This window comes from Nanorana parkeri, unplaced genomic scaffold, assembly GCF_000935625.1.
Source record: "Nanorana parkeri isolate BGI_ZX_2015 unplaced genomic scaffold, ASM93562v1 scaffold359, whole genome shotgun sequence".
NCBI lineage: Eukaryota > Metazoa > Chordata > Amphibia > Anura > Dicroglossidae > Nanorana > Nanorana parkeri.
This window is the reverse complement of record NW_017306627.1, coordinates 360,449-388,168: the sequence shown is the minus strand read 5'-3', so window position 1 is coordinate 388,168 and position 27,720 is coordinate 360,449. Positions and strand designations below refer to the sequence as shown.

At 43.4% G+C, this 27,720-nt stretch overlaps 1 protein-coding gene across 1 annotated transcript in view; it reads right to left on the bottom strand.

Annotated features, from left to right (window-relative positions):
- The window catches only part of NFX1 (nuclear transcription factor, X-box binding 1), an 89,720-nt gene extending 69,245 nt beyond the window's left edge, over nt 1–20,475 (bottom strand). Inside the window, exons 1-2 of the mRNA XM_018558801.1 lie at nt 20,306–20,475; nt 13,906–14,964 (exon numbers count right to left, since the gene is read on the bottom strand). Coding sequence (XP_018414303.1) covers nt 13,906–14,964; nt 20,306–20,327 — 1,081 coding nt within the window. The 5' untranslated portion in view covers nt 20,328–20,475. The remainder of the gene's footprint in view (nt 1–13,905; nt 14,965–20,305) is intronic.
- Nucleotides 20,476–27,720: the final 7,245 nt, after the last annotated feature.

The following is a 27,720-nucleotide window of genomic DNA, read 5'->3' as shown; positions in this document are numbered from 1 at the left end:
ACCTTGGATCCTGCCATTCATGTGGATGTTACGTTAACACATACCACCAATCTAAACATTGTTTCTGACCAAATACACCCCTTCATGGAAACAGTATTCCCTGAGGGCAGTGGCCTCTTTCAGCAGGATAATGTGCCCAGCCATCTGCTGGAAAAACAGGCAAGTCTGATCCATGGAGGCCCCATCTTGTAACTAACAGTACTTAAAGGATCTGATATTGACGGCTCGGTACCAGATACCATAGTATACCTTCAGAGGTCTCATGGAGTCCATGCTTCAATGGGTCAAGGCTGCTTTGTTGGCAAAAGTGGGACCTACTCAATATTAAGCGGGTGGCCATAATGTTGTGTGTTAGAAAATACTAAGCAAACCCTGGACGGAACTGCGCGTGCGGTAGACGAGGCTGCGCGTGCGGTAGACGAGGCTGCGCGTGCGGTAGACGAGGCTGCGCGTGCGGTAGAAGAGACTGTGTAAGTCTCTTCTGCCATAAAAATTTATTTCTAGCAGTCAGCAGTTTTTAAAAATATTTCTGTACACCGAGCTGCACATGTGCAGCACAGTGAACACACCAGGCATGCAGGGATAAAATAATTATCATGCGCATGCACAGGAGTTACATCATCGGTGGCATGGCCAATCAAAGTGGGCAGAGACTTGAAACCCGGAAGAACACTGTGCCAAAGATGGAAGTGTTGGAAAAGACGAGTGCTGCGTTGAAGGGGATCTGTTTGACAGGAAAGTCTGCTATAATGTGCTAAAAGCTGCAGGATATATGTTTTTTGAGGGGGAAATTGCAATTACTTCCACTTTAAGATGCTAAAGAAAACACTGACAACTAACTCAAGTTGAAGAGGAAGTTGCAGTCAGTATCAAGCGTTCTACAAATATGTGACAAGCAAGATTAATTATCGATTAATGACACAGCAAGACTGTCAGTAGACATTTCAAAACATTATATGTCAAATGTATCTCAGTGATGCATGCCTGCAGGTGGTACATGCAAAGCATCTTGTCATCCCTTCCATCTCCTGTTCTCATTGAACAGGAGTTTGAAGAATATTGAAGAGCGGAGCATGAGAAAAGGGTGTAGTAAGACACAAGTATCCCTGGTAAGAACAGGGGGAGAGAGGAAAAGATACAAATGAAGGAGGGGAAACAAAAGTGTGTATTTCCCATTAATGCCTAGAGGCTGTAGACCTGCAGTGGTACAGAGTAAAGGCTTTTCATTAAGGCAGATCGCAGGACACATGTATGAGAATAGCAGAGCCCCGCTGCACACATATACATATATATATATACATACACATACATACATACCGTACATACATACCATACATACAACGGGGCAATTACAGTATTCAGTACATTAATTCCCGTTGTTTTTATTTAACATAGTTAATACATATTTTTCTCTACATTTACGCCAGAATCTATAACAAATGATGATTGACAAGTGGCAGCAACAGATTCTGAAGGAAATTTACCAAGACTGGAGCAGACAGAAAGGTGAAGCAACCAATCAGCTTCTAGCTTTTATTTTCAAATCATATCGTAAATGAACAAGGTAAAGATGGAATCTGATTGGTTACTTTGATGCCCATCTCGTGACCTATTGAACCACCAACACTTTAGGTTGCCATACCCTGACCTTCTGTTCTCTTTTGTCCGATCTTATACTGTACTTTCTTTCGATCTTCTTTTTTACCTTTTCCACCTAACCCCTGTACATATATCCCCTTCCTATTCTCAACCCTTCCCCAATAATTACTCCCCGGTGCATCAGTCCATTTAGGTTCCATGGCTGAGGCATTACATATTGATATTTGCTACCCAGAGGGAAGATAGATAATGCTTTCATTTTTAAATTGTATGTGTTATTAGCAATGTCATCACAATATATAACAAAATCTATAAGGAAATACACTTCAAAGATCAAGACTTGGGTGGTATATTGTATGTTAATGCATTGTCCCTTCACAGCAATAGAAACTTCCCATGGATTCCTATGTATAATCCTCATCCAAAGAAACAACTGGAAAAATGAAAAGAATATTTTGAGTGTGCTGCATAAATGGAAACAGTGGGGATTTCCCAAATTTCACTGTAAAAGGTGGAAATAGCTTTTATTCATATAGCTTAAAGAGTGACGGCTGTAAGCACCCTGTTAGCATTAAATGGTTTGATCCAATCCCTGCAATTAAACCTTTTGCTGGCTGACTTGCCTTGTTAAAGTAAGTGGAAAATTAATAGAACTAGTGGCAGGACTGGGAAAAGCAAAAAGCCCTGTTGTAGTTACACTTTAAAAATTTGACACTTGTGAAAAAAAACACAGCATTTAGATTCAAATTAGCAAATTGCTTTTATCTAGCTTTGAATAGAGCAAAGAAGAAATAGAACTGCGGTCAGTTTCTACAGTTGTCCATGTCCCCGCTGGGGAGATTTACTTGCTTTCTATCCTGACGATTGTTGGCACTGGGGTAAAATCTAAAATGTTTTTACCAGGACAGGAGAAAAAGGGACTCCCAATGCGGACATAGTTTGTTTCAGTGACCACCAACAAAAGGTGAGATTTTCACGGATTTTGAAGACATTTCTTCACACTTCCTGATGAGTGTTTGGGGCAAGCTGTAACGGAAAATCTTCCCAATGAGCACACAGGTTGCGACAGGAACCTGAGAGAGGTTCTAGACCTGCTGGAAGCAAGCCAAAACTAGAAAATGATTGTGGCTGAAATTGCACTTCATATTTTATTGGCAGTATTCCTAAATGGTTCTTTCAACTTTTTTAGGGCTTTTTCACATGGGCGCAGATGTCTGTGTTCTATAAAAGCCATCCGGATCTCTGCGACTGGGCGCAATAGGTTTTGCTCACCCCACAGTGAATGTAGACAGAGCTCACTGCACGTGTGCAAGGGTTCAAGAGAAGGATGGTGCCTGCTACAGTATCATTAGGGAGTACAACAGCTGGTCTGTCCTAAAAAGAAGTAATCACACTGGTTCACCGGCACACACAAAGGAAAGTTCCAATATCAATATCTTGCTATGTTTATTTGAGAAATGTCACGTCATGTCATCAGAAGCTAATGTTTCGGGAGCTCGCCGGGACCGTTCATCAGAGCGACATAGTGGGGTCCTGACTGTGACTGAGGTCACGCAACCTTAGCTTCTGATGACATGACATTTCTCAAATAAACATAGCAACAAGATATTGAAACTTTCCTTTGTGTGTGCCGGTGAACCACTGTGATTACTCGAAGTTTTGCATGGCACCATCCGTGTGATCACCGAGCACCACTAATATTGCGAGGTTGTGAGATCGTAAGGAGTGCGTGTGGTTTTCGGAAAGAAGGATGGACCTTTGGACACTACAAAGATTTTTTAAGGAAGGCTTCACTTTCTACGATAATGGACAAAAGATAGGAAAACATTAAACAAAAATTAAAATCTGCTTAGTTTAGGGTTATGGGATAGTGGTTTAGGGACAGCATAGGTTATTTTTCTATAAAGGTGAACTAACCTTTTCTTTTTTTTTTACATGCATCATTGAAAGAGGAGTCATTACCTCCCAATACCCATCACTGTATACCACAAAAGAGCACAGGGAAATATACATCCAGCAAGTCAGGACAATCCTCTGATACTGCATATGTCCCTTTGAAGGACACTGAGATGAATCATTTTTTGGGAGTTATTACCCACACTAACCAACAAACATTCTTTGGATGTGAATATGTGGTTTTGACATATGGTTCTCATGCTGCTCCATACCTGCCAGTGTGGAGATGACATGCACATATATAATGTAGATTGTCCCTGTGATGGCTGGGTCACAAGGTTTTTTTTGTAATAGTTATACATGCATCCAAATATATGTTGTGAGGGTTAATATTGTTTTTCACATTTTCCAGATATTTAGTTATATCCTTAGTGCTTGGTTGCTCTTATTTCCACATTACACTTACTGGCGCTGATCACCTTTATTGTTTGTGGGTGTATGTGTGTGTGTGTGTGTGTGTGTGTGTGTGTGTGTTTTTAAAGGTATAATCATGTTTGTGGTTTGTGATACATTTTTATGAACATGCATGGTTTATTGAGATGGTACCAATGCTTTTGAAGTGACAGTGATACAAAGGTGGTAAAGAGCCATTTGTTGTATGCTACATTGTAAAGACATCCTGCCCTCAGGAAAGACTGGTACTGACATAATTTGATATATGTATCTATTGTGTGACATGAGCCGTGATCCTTTCAGGTCATCCTTTGTTTTCCCTTATCTTCATGGTACTTTGCACTACTATACTTGTTTACTGGTGAACTTGAGTTTAGAGGAAACTGACCAGATTAACACAGTTCTAAGAAATACTACAAAAAATGCTTAATAATATTATTTATACCATACACTATTACACCTGGGGGTATTCAATGAAACAGTATATGAAGAAGCCGAAAACAAAGACTACATGTCTAATTACCATGAAAAACAACAACTATTATGTCTGGCATGAGACCATTAAATATCACATTGGCACAACTGTTCTTTCCGAGAGGAACTACATTATCTAGGGCTGATAGTTTATGACCATGAAACTGTAACATGATAAAGCACGATTTTCAATTAGAAGTTTCACTATTGTTCAGGGAAAGAACGGCTCTAGGTCTGTTCCCACTCATTTCCCTTAGCAGCCTGCTCTTATGCCCCAAGAACAGCTTTTGTGACAACACAAAGGACTTGCTTTTACGTCCTCTGACTAACAAGACTAATGAAAGTGCTACTTCAACACAGCAACTAAAGGGCACAGTAAGCTGGACATCTGATAAAACAGAAGCTGGGAAGATAGCGTGTATACCTAATTGATGTTTTTATACAGTACTGCTACTGACGTACAAGACTATAGCACATAGAGATGCTAATTAATTTAAAGAAGAACTCATCACTGTATGGTTAACTGCTTGTCTAGGGGCTAAAATAAAGAAAATATACTCATCTGATCCTCAATCCCGCCTGGCTACTAGACCTGCAGCCTCTTCTCCCCAGGATTTGGTGGTCTAAGGACCCATGAGATCATCACATCTAATGCAGGTCCATTCACCTGCATTAGACACGAGGAACATACCACAGCTGGAGCAGAGGAGGAGAGAGGTGAGGGCCAACCGCCACGGGACCGAGGATTAGGTGAGCACATCTTCTGTATTCCAGCCCCTAGAGAAAAACGAGCAGGTAGCCCTTGCAATACAGGGATAGCCCAACTGCAAGAGTTAACTTTATTAATTTTGGAAGTTCTACTTTAAGATAAATATTTTAACAAAGTCGATTAATCCAGTCCCCCCCACCCAAGCCTGTTTACTATCCCTAGCCGCCACCTCCGCCTCATCCGCTCCGCCCCCTCTTCGGATCAACTGCCCATGCAGTGGCCGGCAGCAATAGCCTGGCTATTGCACACACCCACTGCCTACTGGCAGTGGGTAGGTGCAATAGCCAACCTGCTATTGCAATTTGATAGCCAATAGCAGGCTGCCTATTGCTCACAGCCACTTCCTGCTGTGTTTACATTCAGCTGCCTCAGCAGGTAGCTGTCATTCCCCAGCTATTGCTATTGAAGTGGAAAGGTGACCCTAGGGGTCCAATAGATCCCTAAAGTCAAACTTAAATTGAACCTGTCATCTTCAATGTGCTATCACATAGGAGGTGTGTGCCCCCCACCCCTTAATAAAGTTAAATACCCAAAAAGATTTAAAGTCTGCAGCCCCCACAAACGCATGCATACTAAAAAGGAAATACAAGTCGGGTGCACCTACCCACGAAAACATAAATTTCTCTACACATGTCAGGTATCGACGTGTGTGCCAATAAAAGCTGTAATTGAAAATAAATTGTTAGTAAAAAAAAAAAAAACCTGGCTCCTTTATTCAAAGCAAGCCCTGTCTGTCAGTCAGACAGACAGACAGACAGACAGACACACACACACAGACACACACCCCCAGATTACTTAAAAGAGAACTATGAGGTGAGTGAAAATCACTCAGCCTCATAGTTCTAGCCGACGTGTGACAATGAAACTGGTCGGCTCACTAGATCGGGAAATGTAGCTCGCGTTATACGGAGCTTTGGGTGACTGGAGGACGCTCCAGTGACCCTTAGGAGAACTATGGGGAAAAACCCTAACCCCACGGTTCTCCTTTAATGAATCCTAAGGTTTAACTATCACTACATCCAAAAGCTTGACTGCAACATGGACTTAGAACGTCTTATTTGCTGATAGCATTTGGCCTACCTTTTCTATAGGCAACAAACAATGTATATAAAGCGGAGTTAATTGAGGATATTGTTATTGGGGAGACACTGGGAAATGGTGATCACAATGTGATTACTTTCTATATTGGATACAGGAAAGGGAAGCAGGCTGGTCGGACAAGAACCCTTAGTTTCAGAAGGGCAAACTTTGATAAACTGTGCCATCTAGTGGGGGACGTTTAATTCCATAACAAAGACTAGAGGACACCACCTAAAACTGGTAGAAAAAAAATTTGAACACAAGGGGCGAAGGGGGTTCCTCTCAGTTCGCGCGGTTAGGGTCTGGAACTCACTGCCTCAAGCGGTAATTTCCGCAATTAATCTGGAATCATTCAAGAGGCTTTTGGACGACTTTCTGAGAGACCGAAATGTACAAGGGTACAGGTACTCTTAAGAATGAGAACACTCATGGACACACACACACACACACACACACGTTGGACTTTATTCAACCTCAAATACTATGCAACTATGTAGTCCTGGGAAATGCTGCTATATTCTGAACCTTTTCTATTGCACACTATACTGTACTAACTTACCCCACTCCTCCGTTTTTCACAATCAAAAATACTAGTAAATTAAAACTGAAAAAAAAAGTGGATCAAGGAAACTTCTAGAAGCCATTTTAAAAAAGCAAACAAAGCAAAAACGTCTTACTTCACTTCAAGCTGAAAGATATATCAAACTTTCTTCTACATTTATAAAACGTTACTCTTGTCCCCAGCGCCACTGCTAAAAAGCAATGTACGCAGAGGGGACCCATCAAACACAGCTAAATACAATCCCTACGCTCAATCATCTACTTGTTGGCACCTGTGTACATTAGTCCTAAGCTTATAATGCTGCCTCAGCTACTGCTTTGCGACGCACACCGCACCCAGATTTCTCAATACATTTTATGGCAATGGAAGAGATGCCTGGTTTACTATACTCAAACAAATAAAAAAAAACACACCAGAATGAAAAAAAAAAAAAAATGCGCATGGCAGCAGCACCCTAATTTCTCAATACATTCTATGGCAATGGAAGAGGGGATAGTAATATCCCTGGTTTAATATAAGGAAAAGGGGAAAAAAACAGTGCTTAAAGCAAACCTGAGAGCATTCTTTCTTGTGCGAGTTTAATTTTGGCTTTATTTTTTTATACTTCCCTCGTGCATGCTGTGCAGCTTTCTTCTCTCTTTTATCTGAAGTTTCCTACCTTGAGATGGAAAGAAAAGAAAAAGTGGTCACATGATCATCCCTGGTCTTTCCCTCTTGCAGCAAGCAAGAGGAAAAGACCAGGTCAGGAACAGCCAGCACATCCCCCACATTAACACAGACTTGTGCTAGCAATACAACTTTAGACGTCTGGCTTCTTGCAATGTGTTAGATGCTTTTGAAAATACATCTAATGAATTCCAATGGGTATATTCACACCTCGCGTCTAGATGCTTTTATCTGCAGACAGTTTATCTGCGGTTTAAAAAAAAAACCAAGTCAGGTGCATCTAGAAATTGATTTGAACTTCACGTAAACAAATGCAAACTGGTTTTTAATGCTAGGATTTGGTACCAGATGCATCTAAATGCATGTCATTTTGCACACCTAGAATCATAAAAACAGCATCTAGCCTGAAAGATTTTCCTCTGCATGTAGAGTGGCAAGTGTGAATAAAACCTTTCATTCATTTCCTGTGTGGGCTAAACAAGAGAAAATCCATGCTAAGCATTGTGGAAGGACAACCCTCTGATGTCTGAATACCTGATCGAACAATAGTTTTCCACCTACCCCAGTTGATTTTAAATAAAGTTTTATCGAGTTGGATGACGCCACTGACTGTACTGACTGTAGTCCAGGGGAGGGGTAAAGAGTCTGAGACAGTCAGTGTGTCCTGTGAGAGATGGGAGTCCGCGTACAGGAAGTGTGCCTGTTGCAATGCCCTTTAATAAAAATTCAGAGGCAAAGTGTAGGGAGAAAAAAGCAGAAAGTTAAGGAGCTGCAAAAACAGATGGTTTTAGAAAAAAAACCGCACTAAAAAAACAAAAACGATCGGTAATTGGTATCTGAGAGTACTTGAGGAAAAGTATCGGTACTCGTACTCAGTCTGGAAAAAATGGTAACAGTGCATTTCTAATAGAAACTAAATAACATTTATTTTGCCATATATGTATACAGAACAAACATTCACAGACATTCGCAGGGTGGAGGGCCCTGCAGATAGTTTATAAATAGACCTTTATGTGTCAGCCACATTACCCTTATCCTCATTTAAAAATCTGTCACTCATGGGACTATGCAAGAATTTGAATATTCAGTGTTACAACATTTCTATTAATTCATAACTGCTGCCAAATACAAAGCAGTAAAAGGAACAGAAGTTCACCACACATGCACCATCACTCGTTCTTCATTAGAGACCACACTTCATCTAACTGAATGTCATCTGGCCGCCCACGTGTTACACAGGGAGGGATCAAAGATTATATAATCAGCAGCACACCATACTGAAAGGTAAAAAAGGTAGGACATCTGTTCGTCACACATAAAATGCAATGTTTTAAAGCCACTGGAGGCCTCTTTACAGGCAGAAGTGACAGTCGTTGACTGGTCAACTACTGCAGGAGGAAGAGGCCCCCGGCAGTCTTGAAAATACCTCAAAATGTTGCTTTTTGGAGGTGACGAATAAATGTCTTACCTTTACCTTCCAGTATGATGTGCTGGTGATATGGATATAATCTTTGATTTCTGCTGTGATGGTGCCATCTGTCATCTCACCATAGAGCCCATTGCTGTATGGAGTGCATTGGATTTGCATCATATACAAGGAGAGGACACGCTGTCAGTCATTAGAAAGACTGGTAGATGTGCTCACCCCATCTCAGACTTGTAACAAGGCTGCTATTATCCCCATTACAAGTTCTGACTAAAAACAAATCTCTCTCATCAGAGTCTGCAGAGGCAACTGCAGTAATGATGACACACTGTAGGTTCGTTCAACACAAATAAAATCCAATTGATTTTCTAGATCTTCACATGTTATGTCTAATGGGTATAGCAAGAGCCTCTGCCATACGATAGGCATACAACTGTTTTCAGACTGCCCTTACAACTAGCCTTAATGTAAGTAAACAATGATTATCATATGCAGCAAGAGACTCAGACGGAATACCAGCAAGTCAGAACCGATCAGATGCAGTAATGGTAATCATATTTCCTCAATCACCCAATCAAGCATGTTCCTATTCATAGTACTCCTTTACTGCTTCTGAACCTGCCATGGCTAAGTAACATACAGTACGATGCTGCTATGGGAGGCACTGGAAGGAGATGTCATCTGCCAGACTGGTAGAAGAAGACTTTACTGTTCACACTAAGCCAAAACTATAACATTTGCAGAACAAATAAAACTGGTATTGCTGCTTCTCCAATTTGGTTTAAAAAAAGAAGTGGTTATTTGGACAAAAAAATCAAACTCTATACGAAGGAAAATAAGATTACACATGGAAATGTTCACTTTACTAGACATATGCAGGATGTTTAATGAAGATCCCCCCCTTTTAATTAGCTATACTCACTTTGTTTATGGATGTTCTTGTTCTGAGAAGCCCCAAGATCTTATAGTTGCTGCCCTGTCACATTTCTGATCCCAGAGTATCACACTTGGCCTACCACACATAAGAGTGATAAAACAACAGCACCTCCTACCGTAGTTAAAAGCATGGAAATATCTCAGTGCTTCCTCAATATCTTATCTAGGAGTGGGTCTTATCACCATGACAACAGCAGTCAGCACTGCAGTTAAAGCACTATGGCTTGGTCAAAGCTCTGACCTTTTGATTGGATAGTAAAGAACAGCAGATCAATGAACAAATCATCCATGTGTTCTCAGCTCCTGTCTTCCAGCTCCCTGTGCTAGACAGAAAGTACTTTACAATTATTACATAGTATTTATATAGCGCCAACAGTTTGCGCAGCGCTTTACAATATAAAGGAAGACATTACAGTTACAATACAATTCAAGACAAGATGGTAAGGAGGGCCCTGCCCCTGAGGGCTCACAATCTGAAAGAGGAGGGGGAAATGATACATGAGGTAGCTGTGGGAATGAATTATGTGAGAATGTGAAGGTTCAGTGGTTAGGTTGAGGTGCGATAGGCTTCCCTGAAGAGATGAGTCTTTAGGGAACGCCTAAAGGCAGTCAAGGTGGGAGATAGACGGACAGGTTGGGGTAAGGAGTTCCAGAGGATGGGAGAGACTCTAGAGAAGTCCTGGAGGCGAGTATGGGAGGAGTGGACAAGAGAGCTGGAAAGCAGGAGGTCAATGGATGAGCGGAGGGGACGTTTAGGGTAATACTTTGAGACAAGGTCTGAGATATATCCGGGGGCGGAGTTGTGGATGGCTTTATAGGTGACTGTTAATATTTTGAATTTTATCCTCTGGGCGAGTGGAAGCCAGTGCAGGGATTGGCAGAGGGGGGATACAGACACTGAGCGGTTGGTAAGGTGAATGAGTCTGGCAGCTGCATTCATGACAGACTGAAGGGGGGATAGCCTGTGTACAATGCTGTAGAGCCTGATTATCTTACAGTGCGGTGCTGCCCCTTTCTCTCCCAGCCAAGCAGGCAATTACAGTATGATTCACAGCAAACACCGCTCGCATTCAAAACACATTCCAAAACCAGGCTTGCACTACGACTGCATCCCAGCTGCAGGCACACAAGTGCGCTGTCACGCATAGCTACCCAATCCAGAAATAGCCACGCTCCAAGGGTCTTCAATGAGGATACAAAAACTTTAATTATGTAGCAAATACATATGGTTTGTTCCTCCCCATGGGTGCTCAACCTCGAATATGTTTCACCATTCCGACTTGCTCACAAAGATCTAGGAGTAAGCCAGAATGGTGAAATGCGTTAGAGGTTGAGCACTCATGGGGGAGTGACAAACAGTACGTATTTGCTCCATAAATAAAAGATTTTTTTTATCTTCACTGAAGACCCTCGGAGTGCGGCTATTTTTAAGAGGGGATTACAGAACTCTCGTATTAGGATAAATGTAAGTACTGTTTCAAAATTGAAAATGAATACATCACATGACTAAAGGGAGTAGATTTATAGCTGTATAAAAGGTGCACATTTACAATTCATTTACATGTTTATAAAACAGGTCTTATATTTTTTTATAAAATTGCTGTTTTAAAAATAAAAACATTAAATACTAAAATTCTAAATGGTTCTCATTTCTACTAATGTAAGGGAGGGGGTATGTCCCTACTCTGAGTCATTCAGCTATATGTGTAATCTGAAATGATGCTATTTAAGTGCCAAGTTAGTTTTATTTCCAACTTAGTACCATGAAATAGTCAAATGCATTTTTCATAGTCACTTGACAAAAGCTCGATCGCTTGTATCAGAAGCTGTCACTGCCGTTGCCGGTCCAGAGATCCGCTGTGCCCGAAGCGGCCGGGACCGGCACGGCTCTGTGACAGGAGATCAAAGGGAGTTCAGTGTACGAACTCCCTTTGATCTCCTCTCAGTCCCCGAATGCAGGAAGTGATGTACATTACATCACTTCCTGCATTCAGTGTCACTCTCGAGCTAGAGAAGCTGATGAAGCCGATCTCTGCTTCATCAGCTTCTCTGGAGGTCCCTAGGTGACATTAGGGGTCTTGGAGACCCCTGATGTCTCCATAAAGAGGACCTGTCATGTAAATTGGCTATCCCATAGGGGGCTTCTTAGCCCCCCATGTAATAGCAATAAAGTTGTATGAAAAAAAAAAAAGTAATACAAAAATGAAAGATAAAAAAAAATAAAGCATAACATTTATTTTTTTAAACATTTTTTTTTTTTTTTTTTTTTACATTTATGGTACTTTTTTCATTATATAGTAAAAAAAAAATAATACTCTCGTGGTGATTATATACCTCCAAAAAGAAAGCTCTGTCCCCAAACTTTAACATAAATTGCAAGGCTATAGTCCGGTCATGCTGACTGGTGAAATTTTTGACTGACTGGTGAGACACTATCAAATTTTTCAAGCCCTGGTCAGATGTATATGTGAAAACAAAGCTGCTGACTTGTTTCTAAGTGCTGAGCTGCTGAAAGGTCAGCACCTTCCTAGTTAAGGAGAAGTATGCAAACAGAAAGTATGCACGTTCAAGTTTTCCACTGATTGCACCTTTTTGCTGCTGTTCTTCCTGGCCACCCCTACCCGACTCTGTCCCTGCCAGTCACACTCATTCTTCCCAGCCTTCTTACCCCAAAGTGCTCTTCTCCTATACCCCCGCCCCCTCCCAATTAGATCGCTTCCAGCCACCAGTCTAAAGCTGGCCATACACCTTATCTTTATCTGCAGATTTTCTGTGGTCAGATGGAAAAAGGTGAAAGGTGAACAGATTTCCTCCATCTACACTTAACTGTGTGGATGGAGTAATCTCCACCTGGGCCAATCTTTTTCCATCTGACCACAGAAAATCCGCAAATTGTAAGGTGTATGGGCACCTTTAGTGTCAGACTACATTTTACCCTGAACACACAGTAGCATTGCTGGCATAACTGGGTTTATCTTTAGACCCATTTATAATTTAGGAGTTGTAATGAAGGCAAGCAAAAGGCATTTATATGAATGTCAGTAGGTGAAATAAAGACAATGACGACTCACCACTGTACTTAATTTACAGCAGAGTGCAAGAAATGGATTTGTTTACAAACAAATCATTCATAAATGTTAAAATAGGGGCACATGTTAAAAAGACAGATTTGCACATAAAAAAATTATCTAAGAGGCTAAAACTGTCGCAAGTGCTTTGATAAATTCCCCCCAATGTATAGACGTGATGGCTTGCGGGACCTTAGAGTGCTGAACAGGAGGGGGAGAGACGTTGGAAGAACCGTTCAGAGAAGAAGCCGGCTAAGAGCTTTGGGTGAGTATAACTTTTTTTTTTAAACCAGACCCAAACAAGCACTCAAACCTTGCAGTGCAGGGGGAGCCCAACTGCAAGGGTTAAAAAATAATAAATTTACTGGTGTTAAAAAAAAAGCCTCAACAATTGTCACCTTGCTGTGCTGTTTCACACAGATTTACTGCTCCAAGGTTCACCTTGCGCGTCTTCCAGGTTCAATGATGGCCAACATCACCTAACCCACTTTCTGGGGGTCTAGGCCATCATGGACACCCCCCCTAGGAGGGCCACTCCTCTGCTCAGTGGGCGCGGTTTTAATAGCCAGCCTGCTATTGGCTACGGCAATAGCCAACAGCAGGCCAGTTACTGCTCCCGGCTGCCTCCAATTACCCGTCGGCTGCGGAGGTTAGCTGTCAGGTAAATGGGGCTGCGGGTGGAAGCAGGGCACTGCAGGGATGGTTGCTTGAGAGTTACTATTAACTCTCAAGCAACCAGAAACGACAGTTATCTGGCACCTACTGATCCCTGTAGGTGCCGGATAGTTGGGAGTTTACTGTAATTGCCTAGGAGTACATAAATCCAATAATATTTAGATTTTGTTCCTCTCATAACTGACCACTGAAGTGTACCCATCTCCATCTTTCTGCATTACGGTGCCTTATAGCTAGAGTCATAATTAGAATCACTGATTGACAGGCACAAAGAGATTTTAGTTTTCAGAGTCTCACTCACCTGTATGTGTGTCCTTATTCTTTGGTAGGTCATGTTTCTTCCATTGGCGGCTAAACCCTGACTGCATAGATTGTTTGGAAGCACGGTCTTGAGAGGAGTGTTTTCTTCCTGCATGCTTCTCTGCATCTGCGGTCCAGTGGCGTCCATGGGACTTTGGCTCCGGATACGTGTTGGACAAAGGGGGCTCCTTTACACGATCCGTTTTCTTCTCTTTAGATGAAAAGGCTGACGAGTGACTTTTATCATGTCTTAAAGATTTGCTCCCCAACACTTCATCTGCCTTACTTGCATGATCATCCTGAGTTTTCTTCCAGTTCAGAGATTCTCGTGAAGGCTTAATTCCAGGACCTGAAGGTTTCTGCTTCTCTTCTTTTTCCCTGACACCTTCGTAATGATCGAGTCTGGATTTGAAGCGCTCCACATTATGATTCCCTGATTTTGCAACGTCTCGTGGTGGTATATTTTCAAACATTTCTTCCGTTTTTTGTTTGGGAGCGACCCGTTTTTCACGCTCATAAGAATGTTTTGTTCTATCGCGAGGTCCTCGCAGAGATCCTCCGGACACATGGGTAAGTCTCTTTGGCTTGGCACCACGGCTATCAGCACTACCAACTTCTTTCTCACTTTCTGATGAGCACAGGTCACTGGGATCTCTGGTTCTTATGCGCCAGTCACCAAGTGGTGTTGTTCCAAAAGATGGCCTTGTAGAGGTGTCAGAAAGAGGCTGTCTTGGATGGTTCCTAGTGTGCGATCTTTCGCTACGAGAGCGTTGCCACCTTTGATTCTGAAAGCTGTGGTTCTTCACAGGTTTGCTTGTGATCTCTGGGGATCCTTGCCTTCCACTATTAGTCTTGGCAGAGCTGTGGTAGGAGTGCATTTTCTGTGAAGGACTCTCATTACTTTCTCTAGTTGGTTGATGTGGTAGAGAAGAGGGCATGTTGCTGCTTCTGCCCCAATTTCTGTTGCCTTCAGCTCTGCCATGACTTCTCCAGGTAGGGTGGTGACTCAAGTGCTCTCTAGGTATGAAATCCGCTGCTTCGGGATTGTACTTTGTTGGTCCTAGAAAACATAATTCATAATAAACAAAATCAGAATACATGGAAGTCATAATAAAGTTAAAAGGCTTTTCAGCTGTTCCAAATTCTGATTTAATCATTTACAATGGCAGCTGCTCCTTGATGTTTAAAAGTTTTAGTCTCCTGCAGAATCATCTGCACTCCTGACCATTAGTCCCGATATCCTGTTTTAGGGTGGCTCCTTTCCCTTTCCGGGTCTTATGGAGCCACCCCTATGTAAGCTGCAGGTGTCTCCACAAACAGAAACAGGAACCATACCGCACTCCTTACCGGGATTCCCACTTGATGAAGATGGGTGTTTGAAATGACTGCGGATGGCAGCGCCACACATGAACAGTAGAAAAATGTCACCAGCACACCATGAGTTGAAAAAGCAAAATATTTTATTGCCACCACGAGACATTGGCCCAATGAGATACAGCTATTGGCAATAAAATATTTTGCTTTTTCAACTCATGGTGTGCTGGTGACATTTTTCTACTGTCCACAAACATACAGGCACAGCAGTATATTCAATTGATCTGGAATCATCAGGCTGATCAAGGGGACCGTGCGTGGCCCCGAAACGTTGCATTTTTGATGTGACAACATGCGTGAATAAAAGATGCTTTATTTTGGACATCATCCATTGGTGTGCTGATGACATTTCTGATGTATGCAGCGCATTTGTACACGCCTTACTGTGCGTTGCGCTAGGCAGGACATACATTCGAATTGGCTACCTACCTCATCAAAAATCACACCAAAGAAATGCATGACCTTTTTTTTTTTCTTTTCTAAATCTGACACGTGCGATACCTAGATATGTTGGGGTGCCATTAAGCTATAATGGGGGCTTTGATGAGCTTTAATGTACAGTACATGGGATTCAACCTTAAAGTGTATCTACAGCCAAAATGTTTTGGTTTTTTTTGGGAGGGAGGGGGGGGCGGGAGTATCAGAACTTCTGTAAGGTTTTATTGCTGTCAGCGGCTGAGTTTGGGTCACCACACACGCATTACAATCTTAAGTAGGGTATAAACGGGTAGATTTTCAAACCAACGATCGTACGAAAAATCCCATCAAAACATTTGATCATTCCATCATTCGATTGTTGATCAAAATTTTGTTTGATTTTCATTTAACTTTTGGTTTTGGAATGAATGGAGTTTTCCAAATGAAAACCACATTCAATCTCAGAATTTCATTCCATCGAGAAAAAATTTCCAACATGCTCCTTCAAATTTTTTTTTTTGCGACTGTGGTCGAAATTAATCATTCATTAACTCTAATAGGTTTTAAAGAAACATGTCTTACTAATTTCTTACTCCTCTAACTTGCTCCCCTTTTTTGGATTGTGTAAGGCAGGGGTAGCCAAACTGCAGCCCTCCAGCTGTGGTGGATCTACAAATCCCATGAGGCATTGCAAGATTCTCAGAGCCACAGACATGACTCCCGGAGAGAGATGCATCATGGGATTTGTAGTTCCACCACAGCTGGAGGGCTGGAGTTTGGCTACCCCTGGTGTAAAGGTATCTAGCCCCAAAAACAACTGTATATGGGCAGCTTACCAGTCCTTAGATTAGGTGACTGCATTAATTTGCTTTTTTAGTCTATTTTTGTTTATTTTTTCCTGCCAATAACGCACTTCTTGTCCTCAGGCGGGGTGGACACTCAAAAGTTAGGTGTCAGCATCATTGGCTACCTGGCTCCTGGGATTTGTCCAGCCCTATCCTAGGGTTACAACGCGCACTGCACAGAAATCTGGAATGCTGTCACGATCAACAGGCATTTTCTATACTACGTCTAAGGACGTAAAGGATATGATATATATATATATTTTCCCCGAAAATAAGATTTAGCTTTAAAAAACACTTTTTGTCTGGTAAACCAAGCACTCCTTGGACTAGACTCATCCACATTTTTGCACTGCGCAGCCCCAGGCATCCATAAGGAAAGGCTGTCAGGCATTTTAACTCCAAAGCAATATCAGTTTAGGGAGCACTGACCCTTAAAGACTGCACTGAACTACCCTGTTTCCCCTAAAATAAAACCTACCCTGAAAATAAGACCTAGTACTAGTTTTGGGAATTGCTAAAATATAAGACCTACCCCGAAAATAAGACCTAGTTGTGACCATTCCCTGGGCCGGTGGTGGCATAAGGGGGAACTTGAAGAGCCATGGGAGAGAATCAGCGGTGCCAATGAAGCCGGCGCTAGAGGAAGCGAGGCGGCAGCGGAGGGAGCAGAGCCGCATAAGCCGACGCCTCCTCTATAGCGCCGGCTCCTGTCACAGGCGGAGTGATACCAAATGCACTCCGCCTGTGAGGAATCCATAGTGAAAGTGCATTTCGCTCATTCTGGCCAGCCATTGGAAAGGTACGGCTCCCCTGATCACCCTATTCTTAACTTTGCCATTTTGGATTATTTAATTTGGATTTGCGTTAACTTTGGATTGTTACACATTAAAAACAAATAAGAACTACCCCGAAAATAAGACCTGGTGTGTTTTTTTGAGCCCAAAAAAAATATAAGACAGTGTCTTATTTTCGGGGAAACACGGTAACAAACACAATGCAAGTCACAGCCTACCCTGGTAATCAAAAATGAAAGTCCTGAGAACCCACACACTACACTGCTGAGATGATGGGGAAATACAACAACACAAGCATAACTAACGTACACAAATGGAACGTTTACTCGTGACCTGCTGACATCTTAGATGGTGCATACATTTATGAGTCAATCTTAGAAATGAGCAATCCACACAGTGCTATTGTAAAGCATTCAGTTTACATACTATAGAAACCCCTGGTGCCTGACCTGCGGCCCTTGCTGTAAAGCCCTTTGAAGACTCCAGCAGTGGAACTCTTCATTTGTGAAGAAGCCATAAGGAGAGTGGTCACTAGCAGTCTTATTGGCATATCCCCAGTCTCCCTCTATCTCATGTATAGTTTCCATCCACCTTGTTGCATGTTTGCGGTCGTCTCCTCTCGTATGTCTGAAGTGTCTGACAGTGTTCGGTCATATACTGAATATTATGTGCGGGCCGTTGGAGCCATCAAAGGCCACAGTTGAGGCTCCCTACACCTTGTAAGTTGGCAACCGCTGACAAAAAACAAAGTCCACACCGCTTTGCCACTGTTCACACTAATGCAATTTGTTGGGTGTCTGCCATCGCACTACAATGTGCGACAATGGAAACCCCAATTTTTTTCTATGGTGTTCACACCTATGCAACACAGCGCAGTGCGATTTTTGGAAAGGTAAAAGGTGCTTCATAATATGTTTTTAACCCCATGGACTTCATGTAACATTTTTGTGAGTTTTAGCACTCGACAACAAGCCCCCAACCCTGAAAAAACACATGAAAAACATTTAACAGAAACATGCTAAAAAACACTTGAAGGCATGCAGACACACAAGTGTGAAAGGAGACCGCTCACCAAAATCAGAAGGAAATTGCATGTCAATGGAGAGTCCATTGACTTACAATTTCAACCTCTGTTGACTTCCATTCTGGGTTTTTTTGGCCAATCTTTATTTTAATAAACACGTCCTGAGTGGACAAACATTTCTGTATTTTAATTTTTTGTTTGTTTTACTTCTATTCCATTATGCTGAGAAAGTAGAAAAAAGTAGAGCATGTTCTACTTTTCTTCATCACACGGAACACAATGGATCACAGCGGTGTGGACTGGTGCCATTCACACCCAGACATTTTTCGGTGCCCTTGCATTAGCATCCATTGATAAATGGATCACAAAGCAATGGATCTGATGCGAATCCCCATTCACACCAGCGCAATCTGAAGTGCTTTGGCTGCTGCGCAACAACAGCAATCCTATTATTCTCTATGAGGCCCCTTTACACCTATGCCAATATGTGCTTCCCTGCGTCTTGGATCGTTGTACAGGCTTTTTTCTCTTTTTTTTTAAATGTTTTTAGCCCCATAAGCTTCAATGGTGTTTTAGCATATGACAACAAGCCCCACCCCTTAGCAACCAATATTTTTCCCCCCCCATCTTCACTCACCAAAACGCATGAAATACATTAAAATGCATCCACAACACCTGAGCCCCTGTTCACACTGGTGCGCTGTGGCAACATGCATTATGTTCAGCTGCAGTGCTCCAAAACAGGTGTCACTTTTAAGTAGGTTTAGAGTAAATGGCACCCCAATGTACCATGGTGTGTGAAATGACACCCAAGGACAATCAGCTGCAGTCACCGTTCAGGTATTCCAACAGCGGCAGGCACAAGCTCTCCGAATACAACAGCCAGGAGGAGGGATTCCACCAACAATGCTGTTTAGACTGGGTGGAGGGACCGGTTATATTTCTTTGTTAAGCTGGCATTACACTCTACAATATGATTGTGCAATCTCTTTAAGCTCACCACACAAGTTCCAATCTGATTGTACAATCTTCTTTAGATCTACAAACAACTATGTAGTACAAAGGGCAGGCCTGATCAAATAGCTTGGGTAAGTCCTCATATTACAAGGTTATGGTAGATTGCAATGTGTATGGTGACCCTTAATTTACCGAAATTATGTAATATGGGAGGACAAACCTAAACAATCCCTGTAAACTGCATCCAGTTAGACAGGCCCTTGTACTACATAGTTGATGGTAGATCTAAAGGAGGTTTGCGTGTGGAGCGTGGAAGCGAGCGGGTCTGGCAGCGGCGAGCGTGAGGTGGGGAGGAGGTGCGTGTGGAGCCGTGAACAGGGCGAACTGATTGGAAGCAGGGCCAACTGATCGGAAGCCGATTAATCGATTATTGAAAAAGTTGACAACTTTTTAAATAATCGATTATAATCGATTATGTCGATTAGTTGTTGCAGCCCTATTGTACAATCAGATTGTATAGTGTATGGTTAGCTTTAGGGTCACAATGCACATTACAATCTGACTGCACAATCAACTTTAGACCACAACTATGTAATATGAGGATCTACCTAATGTATCTGATCAGGCAGGCCGTTGTACTACATAGATCAAAGGGTCAACACACATTACAAAAATTTGCGTCATCATCCCATCAGATCAGACATGGGAAAACATCTGTCTCACAATGATCGTGGTACAGATCTACTGCTGAGGGACATGGCTGGCTCTGCTAGGCTCCTGTACTGCTGACAAGGCAATGACAGCTCACTGTCAGGCAGAGTGACACACTAGAAATGGCTGATATGAATGAACACTGACCTGTTCACTGATGATCACAGTCACAGTACATGTCTACACATCGATCGTAACCTCGTAGCCCCGATCTGTGATCTACAAGGGACCATTGTACAGTAGGCGCTACAGCAATATGTAGAAGGATCCAATCCTTACCCGATGGCTGCGCCTCCGCCATGCCTCCACTGCCCGACGACGGCACGGGGGGATGCTGATCACGTGACAAACTTTTCCCTGGAAAAGGACCCCAGGAAGCTCGAGCGCAGCTATCCTATCGCTGAGGAATCAGCGCGAACCTGCCTAGCGCTGACGTCACCCAGCCAGTCCCTGTGCCCTTCTCCAACCCGAGCTGCTCATGCGCAAAAGGTGCCCCACCGCTTCCACATTAGGTTTTTTTTCTTCAACCAACTTTATTTGTTTTAACGAAGGTCTAAGTGACTGGGTGGTCTCCTTATGAAACATTTTAGTGCTGATAACACGTATTTTAGCATTTATTTAAGCATGCAAGACCAGAGATCCTATTAAAGTGAAACTTCATTCACCTTTCCTTGTTCCTTCACCGGAGCTGTCATCTTGCACTCAGCAAGATGGCCTTTGGCCTCCTATATGTGTAGGAGTTCATTTATACCGATGTTGTGTCTAATTTCAACACAACACCGGCACCAAGGGGTGCCATGTACTCTGAGCTAAGCATATGCACGATTATCGAGAGTACGATTATCTCGACGGTATGTTGTGTGCTCAACACAGGCTAGTATACATTTTGAAGAAGATTGCCAATAGGCAGGTACGTTTGTTTTATTGCAGAAGACATGAGGGAAATGTATCAAAATTGGAGCCGACTGCATCTAAAGCAGTTGCCGTATAATTGTCAAGATCCGCTTCAGCTGCGGCGTCTCAGTATACTGCGAGCAGTAGCTCGCGGTATACTGCGCTTAGGGTGACGGGAGGACGCTAGTTTGTGTCCACCCGTTACCCTAAGGAGAACTATGGGGAAAAGCCTTAACCACATAGTTCTCCTTTAAGGTTCCCACCTGGATGTTACTATATGAGCGTTTTTTCAGGTCGTGTTTAGCAACTTTTTTAGTTCAGTGACATGTGCGTTTAACGCTCGTTTTTATACCTCCCTGGCGGTATGATTACCTATAGGAAATAATGGGATTTCGGTGTTTGAGCGTTTTGCAGAGCGTGTGAATGGGGCCTTACAGTTCCAGTTGTGTGTACTGTTTGTGGCTGTGTTTATAAATATTTGGTACACATCAGCCTCTGCTGTAGCCACTTACCTTGTGATTGCTACAAAGTCACATTGTTGTACTCTGATCGCTGGAGGAGAGGCGACTGAGGAAAGGTTTCCTCCTGACAGTTGGCAACATTTGGGAATAATTTAGAGGGACACCCTGAAAGATTGCAGGCCTATTGGGGTGATGGTGGGAGGAAAATAAGCCCCAGATGAAGGAAAACAAGCACGATCAGTATGACAGTGGGGAGAACATATGACCCATCCAGGTGAAAGTATCAGTAAAAAAAACCCCATCGGGGTGACAGTGGGAGGAAAATAAACCCCATCGGGGTGACAGTGGGAGGAAAATAAACCCCATCGGGGTGACTGTGGGAGGAGAATAAACACCATTGTTGTGAGAGTGAGAGAAGCATAGATCCATCGAGGAGACAGTGGGAGGAAAATAAACACCGTTGGGGTGATAGTGAGAGAAGCATAGATCCATCGGGGTGACAGTGGGAGGAGAATAAACACCATCGGGGTGATAGTGAGAGAAGCATAGATCCATCGGGGTGACAGTGGGAGGAGAATAAACACCATCGGGGTGATAGTGAGAGAAGCATAGATCCATCGGGGTGACAGTGGGAGGAGAATAAACACCATTGGGGTGATAGTGAGAGAAGCATAGATCCATCGATGAGACAGCGGGAGGAAAATAAACACCGTCGGGGTGAGAGTGAGAGGAACATAAGACCTATCGGGGTGACAGTGGGAGGAAAATAAACACCATCGGGGTGATAGTGAGAGGAACATAAGATCCATCGGGGTGACAGTGGGAGTAAAATAAACACCACTGGGGTGATAGTGAGAGAAGCATAGATCCATCGGGGTGACAGTGGGAGGAAAATAAACACCACTGGGGTGATAGTGAGAGAAGCATAGATCCATCGATGAGACAGCGGGAGGAAAATAAACACCGTCGGGGTGAGAGTGAGAGGAACATAAGACCTATCGGGGTGACAGTGGGAGGAAAATAAACACCACTGGGGTGATAGTGAGAGAAGCATAGATCCATCGATGAGACAGCGGGAGGAAAATAAACACCGTCGGGGTGAGAGTGAGAGGAACATAAGACCTATCGGGGTGACAGTGGGAGGAAAATAAACACCACTGGGGTGATAGTGAGAGAAGCATAGATCCATCGATGAGACAGCGGGAGGAAAATAAACACCGTCGGGGTGAGAGTGAGAGGAACATAAGACCTATCGGGGTGACAGTGGGAGGAAAATAAACACCACTGGGGTGATAGTGAGAGAAGCATAGATCCATCGATGAGACAGCGGGAGGAAAATAAACACCGTCGGGGTGAGAGTGAGAGGAACATAAGACCTATCGGGGTGACAGTGGGAGGAAAATAAACACCACTGGGGTGATAGTGAGAGAAGCATAGATCCATCGATGAGACAGCGGGAGGAAAATAAACACCGTCGGGGTGAGAGTGAGAGGAACATAAGACCTATCGGGGTGACAGTGGGAGGAAAATAAACACCACTGGGGTGATAGTGAGAGAAGCATAGATCCATCGATGAGACAGCGGGAGGAAAATAAACACCGTCGGGGTGAGAGTGAGAGGAACATAAGACCTATCGGGGTGACAGTGGGAGGAAAATAAACACCACTGGGGTGATAGTGAGAGAAGCATAGATCCATCGATGAGACAGCGGGAGGAAAATAAACACCGTCGGGGTGAGAGTGAGAGGAACATAAGACCTATCGGGGTGACAGTGGGAGGAAAATAAACACCACTGGGGTGATAGTGAGAGAAGCATAGATCCATCGATGAGACAGCGGGAGGAAAATAAACACCGTCGGGGTGAGAGTGAGAGGAACATAAGACCTATCGGGGTGACAGTGGGAGGAAAATAAACACCACTGGGGTGATAGTGAGAGAAGCATAGATCCATCGATGAGACAGCGGGAGGAAAATAAACACCGTCGGGGTGAGAGTGAGAGGAACATAAGACCTATCGGGGTGACAGTGGGAGGAAAATAAACACCACTGGGGTGATAGTGAGAGAAGCATAGATCCATCGATGAGACAGCGGGAGGAAAATAAACACCGTCGGGGTGAGAGTGAGAGGAACATAAGACCTATCGGGGTGACAGTGGGAGGAAAATAAACACCACTGGGGTGATAGTGAGAGAAGCATAGATCCATCGATGAGACAGCGGGAGGAAAATAAACACCGTCGGGGTGAGAGTGAGAGGAACATAAGACCTATCGGGGTGACAGTGGGAGGAAAATAAACACCACTGGGGTGATAGTGAGAGAAGCATAGATCCATCGATGAGACAGCGGGAGGAAAATAAACACCGTCGGGGTGAGAGTGAGAGGAACATAAGACCTATCGGGGTGACAGTGGGAGGAAAATAAACACCACTGGGGTGATAGTGAGAGAAGCATAGATCCATCGATGAGACAGCGGGAGGAAAATAAACACCGTCGGGGTGAGAGTGAGAGGAACATAAGACCCATCGGGGTGACAGTGGAAGGAGAATAAACACCATTGGGGTGATAGTGAGAGAAACATAAGATCCATCGGGGTGACTGCGGGAGGAAAATAAACACCATCGGGGTGACAGTGGGAGTAGATTAAACACCATCGGGGTGATAGTGAGAGGCACATAAGACCCATCGGGGTGACAGTGGGAGGAGAATAAACACTATCGGGGTGATAGTGAGAGAAACATAAGATCCATCGGGGTGACTGGTTGCCAGGGGCTGGATGGGATGCCAGCCAGAGAGTTCCAGATTGCTAAGAGCCGGGCGGGGAGATGTGTATGGCCCTTTTACATCTCCCTGCTCAGCTCTTCGCAACCTGGGATGTTCTAGCTGGAAAGGGGGGCGGCAGACACACTACAAACATTGTGCAGCAGAGGGTCCATGCCCCTCCGCCCCCCATGAGCCTCACTATCAGCCTCTGGCTGTCCCATTAGAGGGACAGCCCTGCCTATACAGTTTGTCATCTCTCCCTATAGCAGCTTCCAATACGCTGGCACTATGCTTTGCATCCCCCCTTTATAGTGAGGGGTTTGGCTTATCCAAAAGCCCCTTTATTGGCCCTACTAAGCCAGCTAGCCTCGGTTCAATGGCCATGCATTATGGTTTAACCAAAAAAGTCACCTGGGCAAATTTGCACCTAAATTTTGACCCCACATTTCTGTCTCTGGCCCAAACGTTGCTGAATGTGGATCACTAGTGATCCAGATTAGTGATCCTGCCACTGGCGATTCAGACAAATCACCAACGTCAGGATCACCAGGGACAGAGTCGGCAGTCTGGCATCGGCCAAACTATATGCAGTTGACCTGTGTCTTTTTTACACAGGAATTGTTGAATACATCATTATGTTTTGTTGTTAAATAAAGTCTTTCCTAGTTAACTATTTGTTAACCCTTTATTTCATCTATTTGCCTGCTCCCTGCTTTCCTTTTTTTCATACAATAAAAACTTTTCTTTGGTAAGGGGTAGAACTCCTGGTGACATTGTTTTCATCTGGAGAGGAAGTGAGGGTACATTTCTCTAAGGCCCAATTCACACTGGTGTTTGAGGCAGTCTCTGCACCACACATGTTACAAACTGATTGTACATTCTCCTTGATCTGCCAACAACTATTTAGTGCATGGGCCTGCCTTATTGGATTCAGATTTTTGGATCGTTTAGTTAGGTCCTCATATTACATAGATTTGGTAAATCTAAAGTTGATTGTACAAAGATTGTAAGGTCAGATTGTAACATGTACAATCTTTAGTGGTGTTAGGCTGGGTTCACACCTAGGCGTATTGAATATGCGCGTTTGTCGCGCGTTTCGTGCTGCACGTTTTTACCACGATTCGCAGTAAAAAAACGTGCGACAAACGCGTGTTTCCAAGGGCTACCTGACTGTATCCCAATGGATACGCGAGCCAAATACGCCCCAAAGAAGCTCCTGTACTTCTTTGGGCGTAGGGCGTTTTGTAGAACGTTCATGCGGCCTGTAATACGCCCAGGTGTGAACCATACCCATAGGAAATAATGGGACTTAATGCAACGAGAGTCCGGCAGTGCCTGCAGCCGTTCGCATGTATTTGGACACGCAGTAATTGCCTGCAGATGATCGCCCTTGGTCGCAAACCGTTTTCATCAGGTAATTGCTGCATGTCCAACCGGCCACAAATGCAGTTGGTTGCATTAAAAATATGCTTTTCTTTAGAAAGGGATAGAATCCCTCTCTGGTGAAACTGTTGTGAGCAAAACAGGAAGCATTAGACAAAGCAATGAAAGGCTGACAACAGCGACAGCTATTCTAGGCCATTCACACGTGGCCCAGGGCTAGTGCAACACAAATGTACATTTGTAAAGCACATCAATGTGACTTTCTTTGAAGGCCATTCCACTGCTTTATAAATGGACCTCAAGGAGCCCATTTACACTTTAGTGTTGTCGCACAAGTGTTTTTGTGTTGATGCAGGCATGTTAACATGCGTTGTGTCATATGTTGTATCATTCGTTACCATGCAATATGTTAAGGCATTCCTTTTTCATTTTGAAAATTTTGCAGTGCACAAGAACAGACAAAAAAATGTACATGTACAGTTTTCTGATGTAGTATATGTGCTACCATGCGCTGTGCAGCACTGCACTGTGCGTTTGTTCAGCTGCATTCACTCTAGCTGCATGTACAAAAAACAAGGAATATGTGCGTCCACACTTTTTTGCAATGCATTGCACGCAGATGCATGTAATAGACACATGAACGCAACGCAACTTTTAACCCACAAAGGGGAAAAGGAAGAAAATTTAACCCACAAAGGGGAAAAGGAAGTGATGACAGTGGAAATAGGTAAAACAATGCATGGAAACTCAAATCAATGGATGTCAACACATATAAAAACACATTGAAACCTTTATAATTCTGAAACTACGCAGATAGCTGTCCAACCAATTCACATTTGCATCATTAAAAAGGTTTCAGGTGTTAACAAGGTATATACAAGGTGTGTACAAGATATCTACAAAGTGTATTCAAGGTGCATAAAGCTGCCCATACACCTGACCATTACCGTACGTGAATCGTCAGGTGTATGGGCAGTGTGCGACCGCTTATACTGTAAGATTGCACGACTTTCACCTTACGAGCACGCTAGCAAACCCACCGAAAATCGTACCATTTTCGGCGGGTTGATAGCGCGATCGCAAGACGAAAGCCGCACCGGCCGAGGTGCGCAGGCGCACACTGCCCGCTCACCATTGAAATCATCTGTAAGCCCTCCCCTCAGCGTGGAGGGCTTGCGATGATGGCAAGTACGATCAACCTGTCCAAGATGGGCAGGTCGTACGAAATTTGAATCACCTTACAACCATCGCACAACAAAAGCCGTCCGATGGTTGTAAGGTTGTTAAGACTTATATACCACCATGTGCAAACAAGTTATATATAAGGTGTATACAAGATATCTACATGGTGTATACATGTTATATACAAGGTATATGCAAGGTGTGTGTATTAAACTGGTCATACACCTTGCGATTATCGTTCGATTCCTTTCGTGCCCTCATTGCACCGTTATTCGATTCCTGCTCCAATACCCTATCATGCACAGACCAATGTGGTTTTCGATAATCGCTCATTAGCAATACTAACTGACCGAATTTTGCCGATCGACAGAACACATTTTCGTTTACGCATGTACAGTGTTCATGTTGCGATTTTGTTCGTACGAAAATGCCACTAATCCATCGATTTTTGTACGATTGGAAAAAAAGTTTTCCTGCCTAACCGATTGAGGAAATTCGGCCAGCAGTACAGTAAAAAAAAAAATTATTGGGTTCCCATCAACTGATCGATTATTGTTCGAAAGACCATTTGTGGACGATTTCCAAAACAAAAATCAATAGGTGTATGGGCACCTTTAGATGCATACAAGGTATATACAAAGAGTATTCACACTGGTGCCCTGGAGAGGTTTCTTTTTAGCCATGAAAGCCTATTGCTGGGATACCATCCCAGACACACAGCCACCCCCTTCTGTGTACTGGTCTCCTTCCCCGTATCATAGCAACCAAGGTGTTTTGTTTGGAGTAAGCTGACAGAGAACATGGCCGCTCATTCACTTTAATCAGAGGTAAACTTTAATAGATGTAGAAGTAAAATCCTGAAGGTTGGGGACACAGTGACATTGACTGATACACTGGGGAGATGTCTGCAGCCGGCTCTTAGAAACGCTCCATGCAGGTTTGGAAGTAGTCTGAGTGTTATCAGGTTACAGGTGTTGCCATGACACCAGGAGAATGCTAACGAGAGAGGTGAAT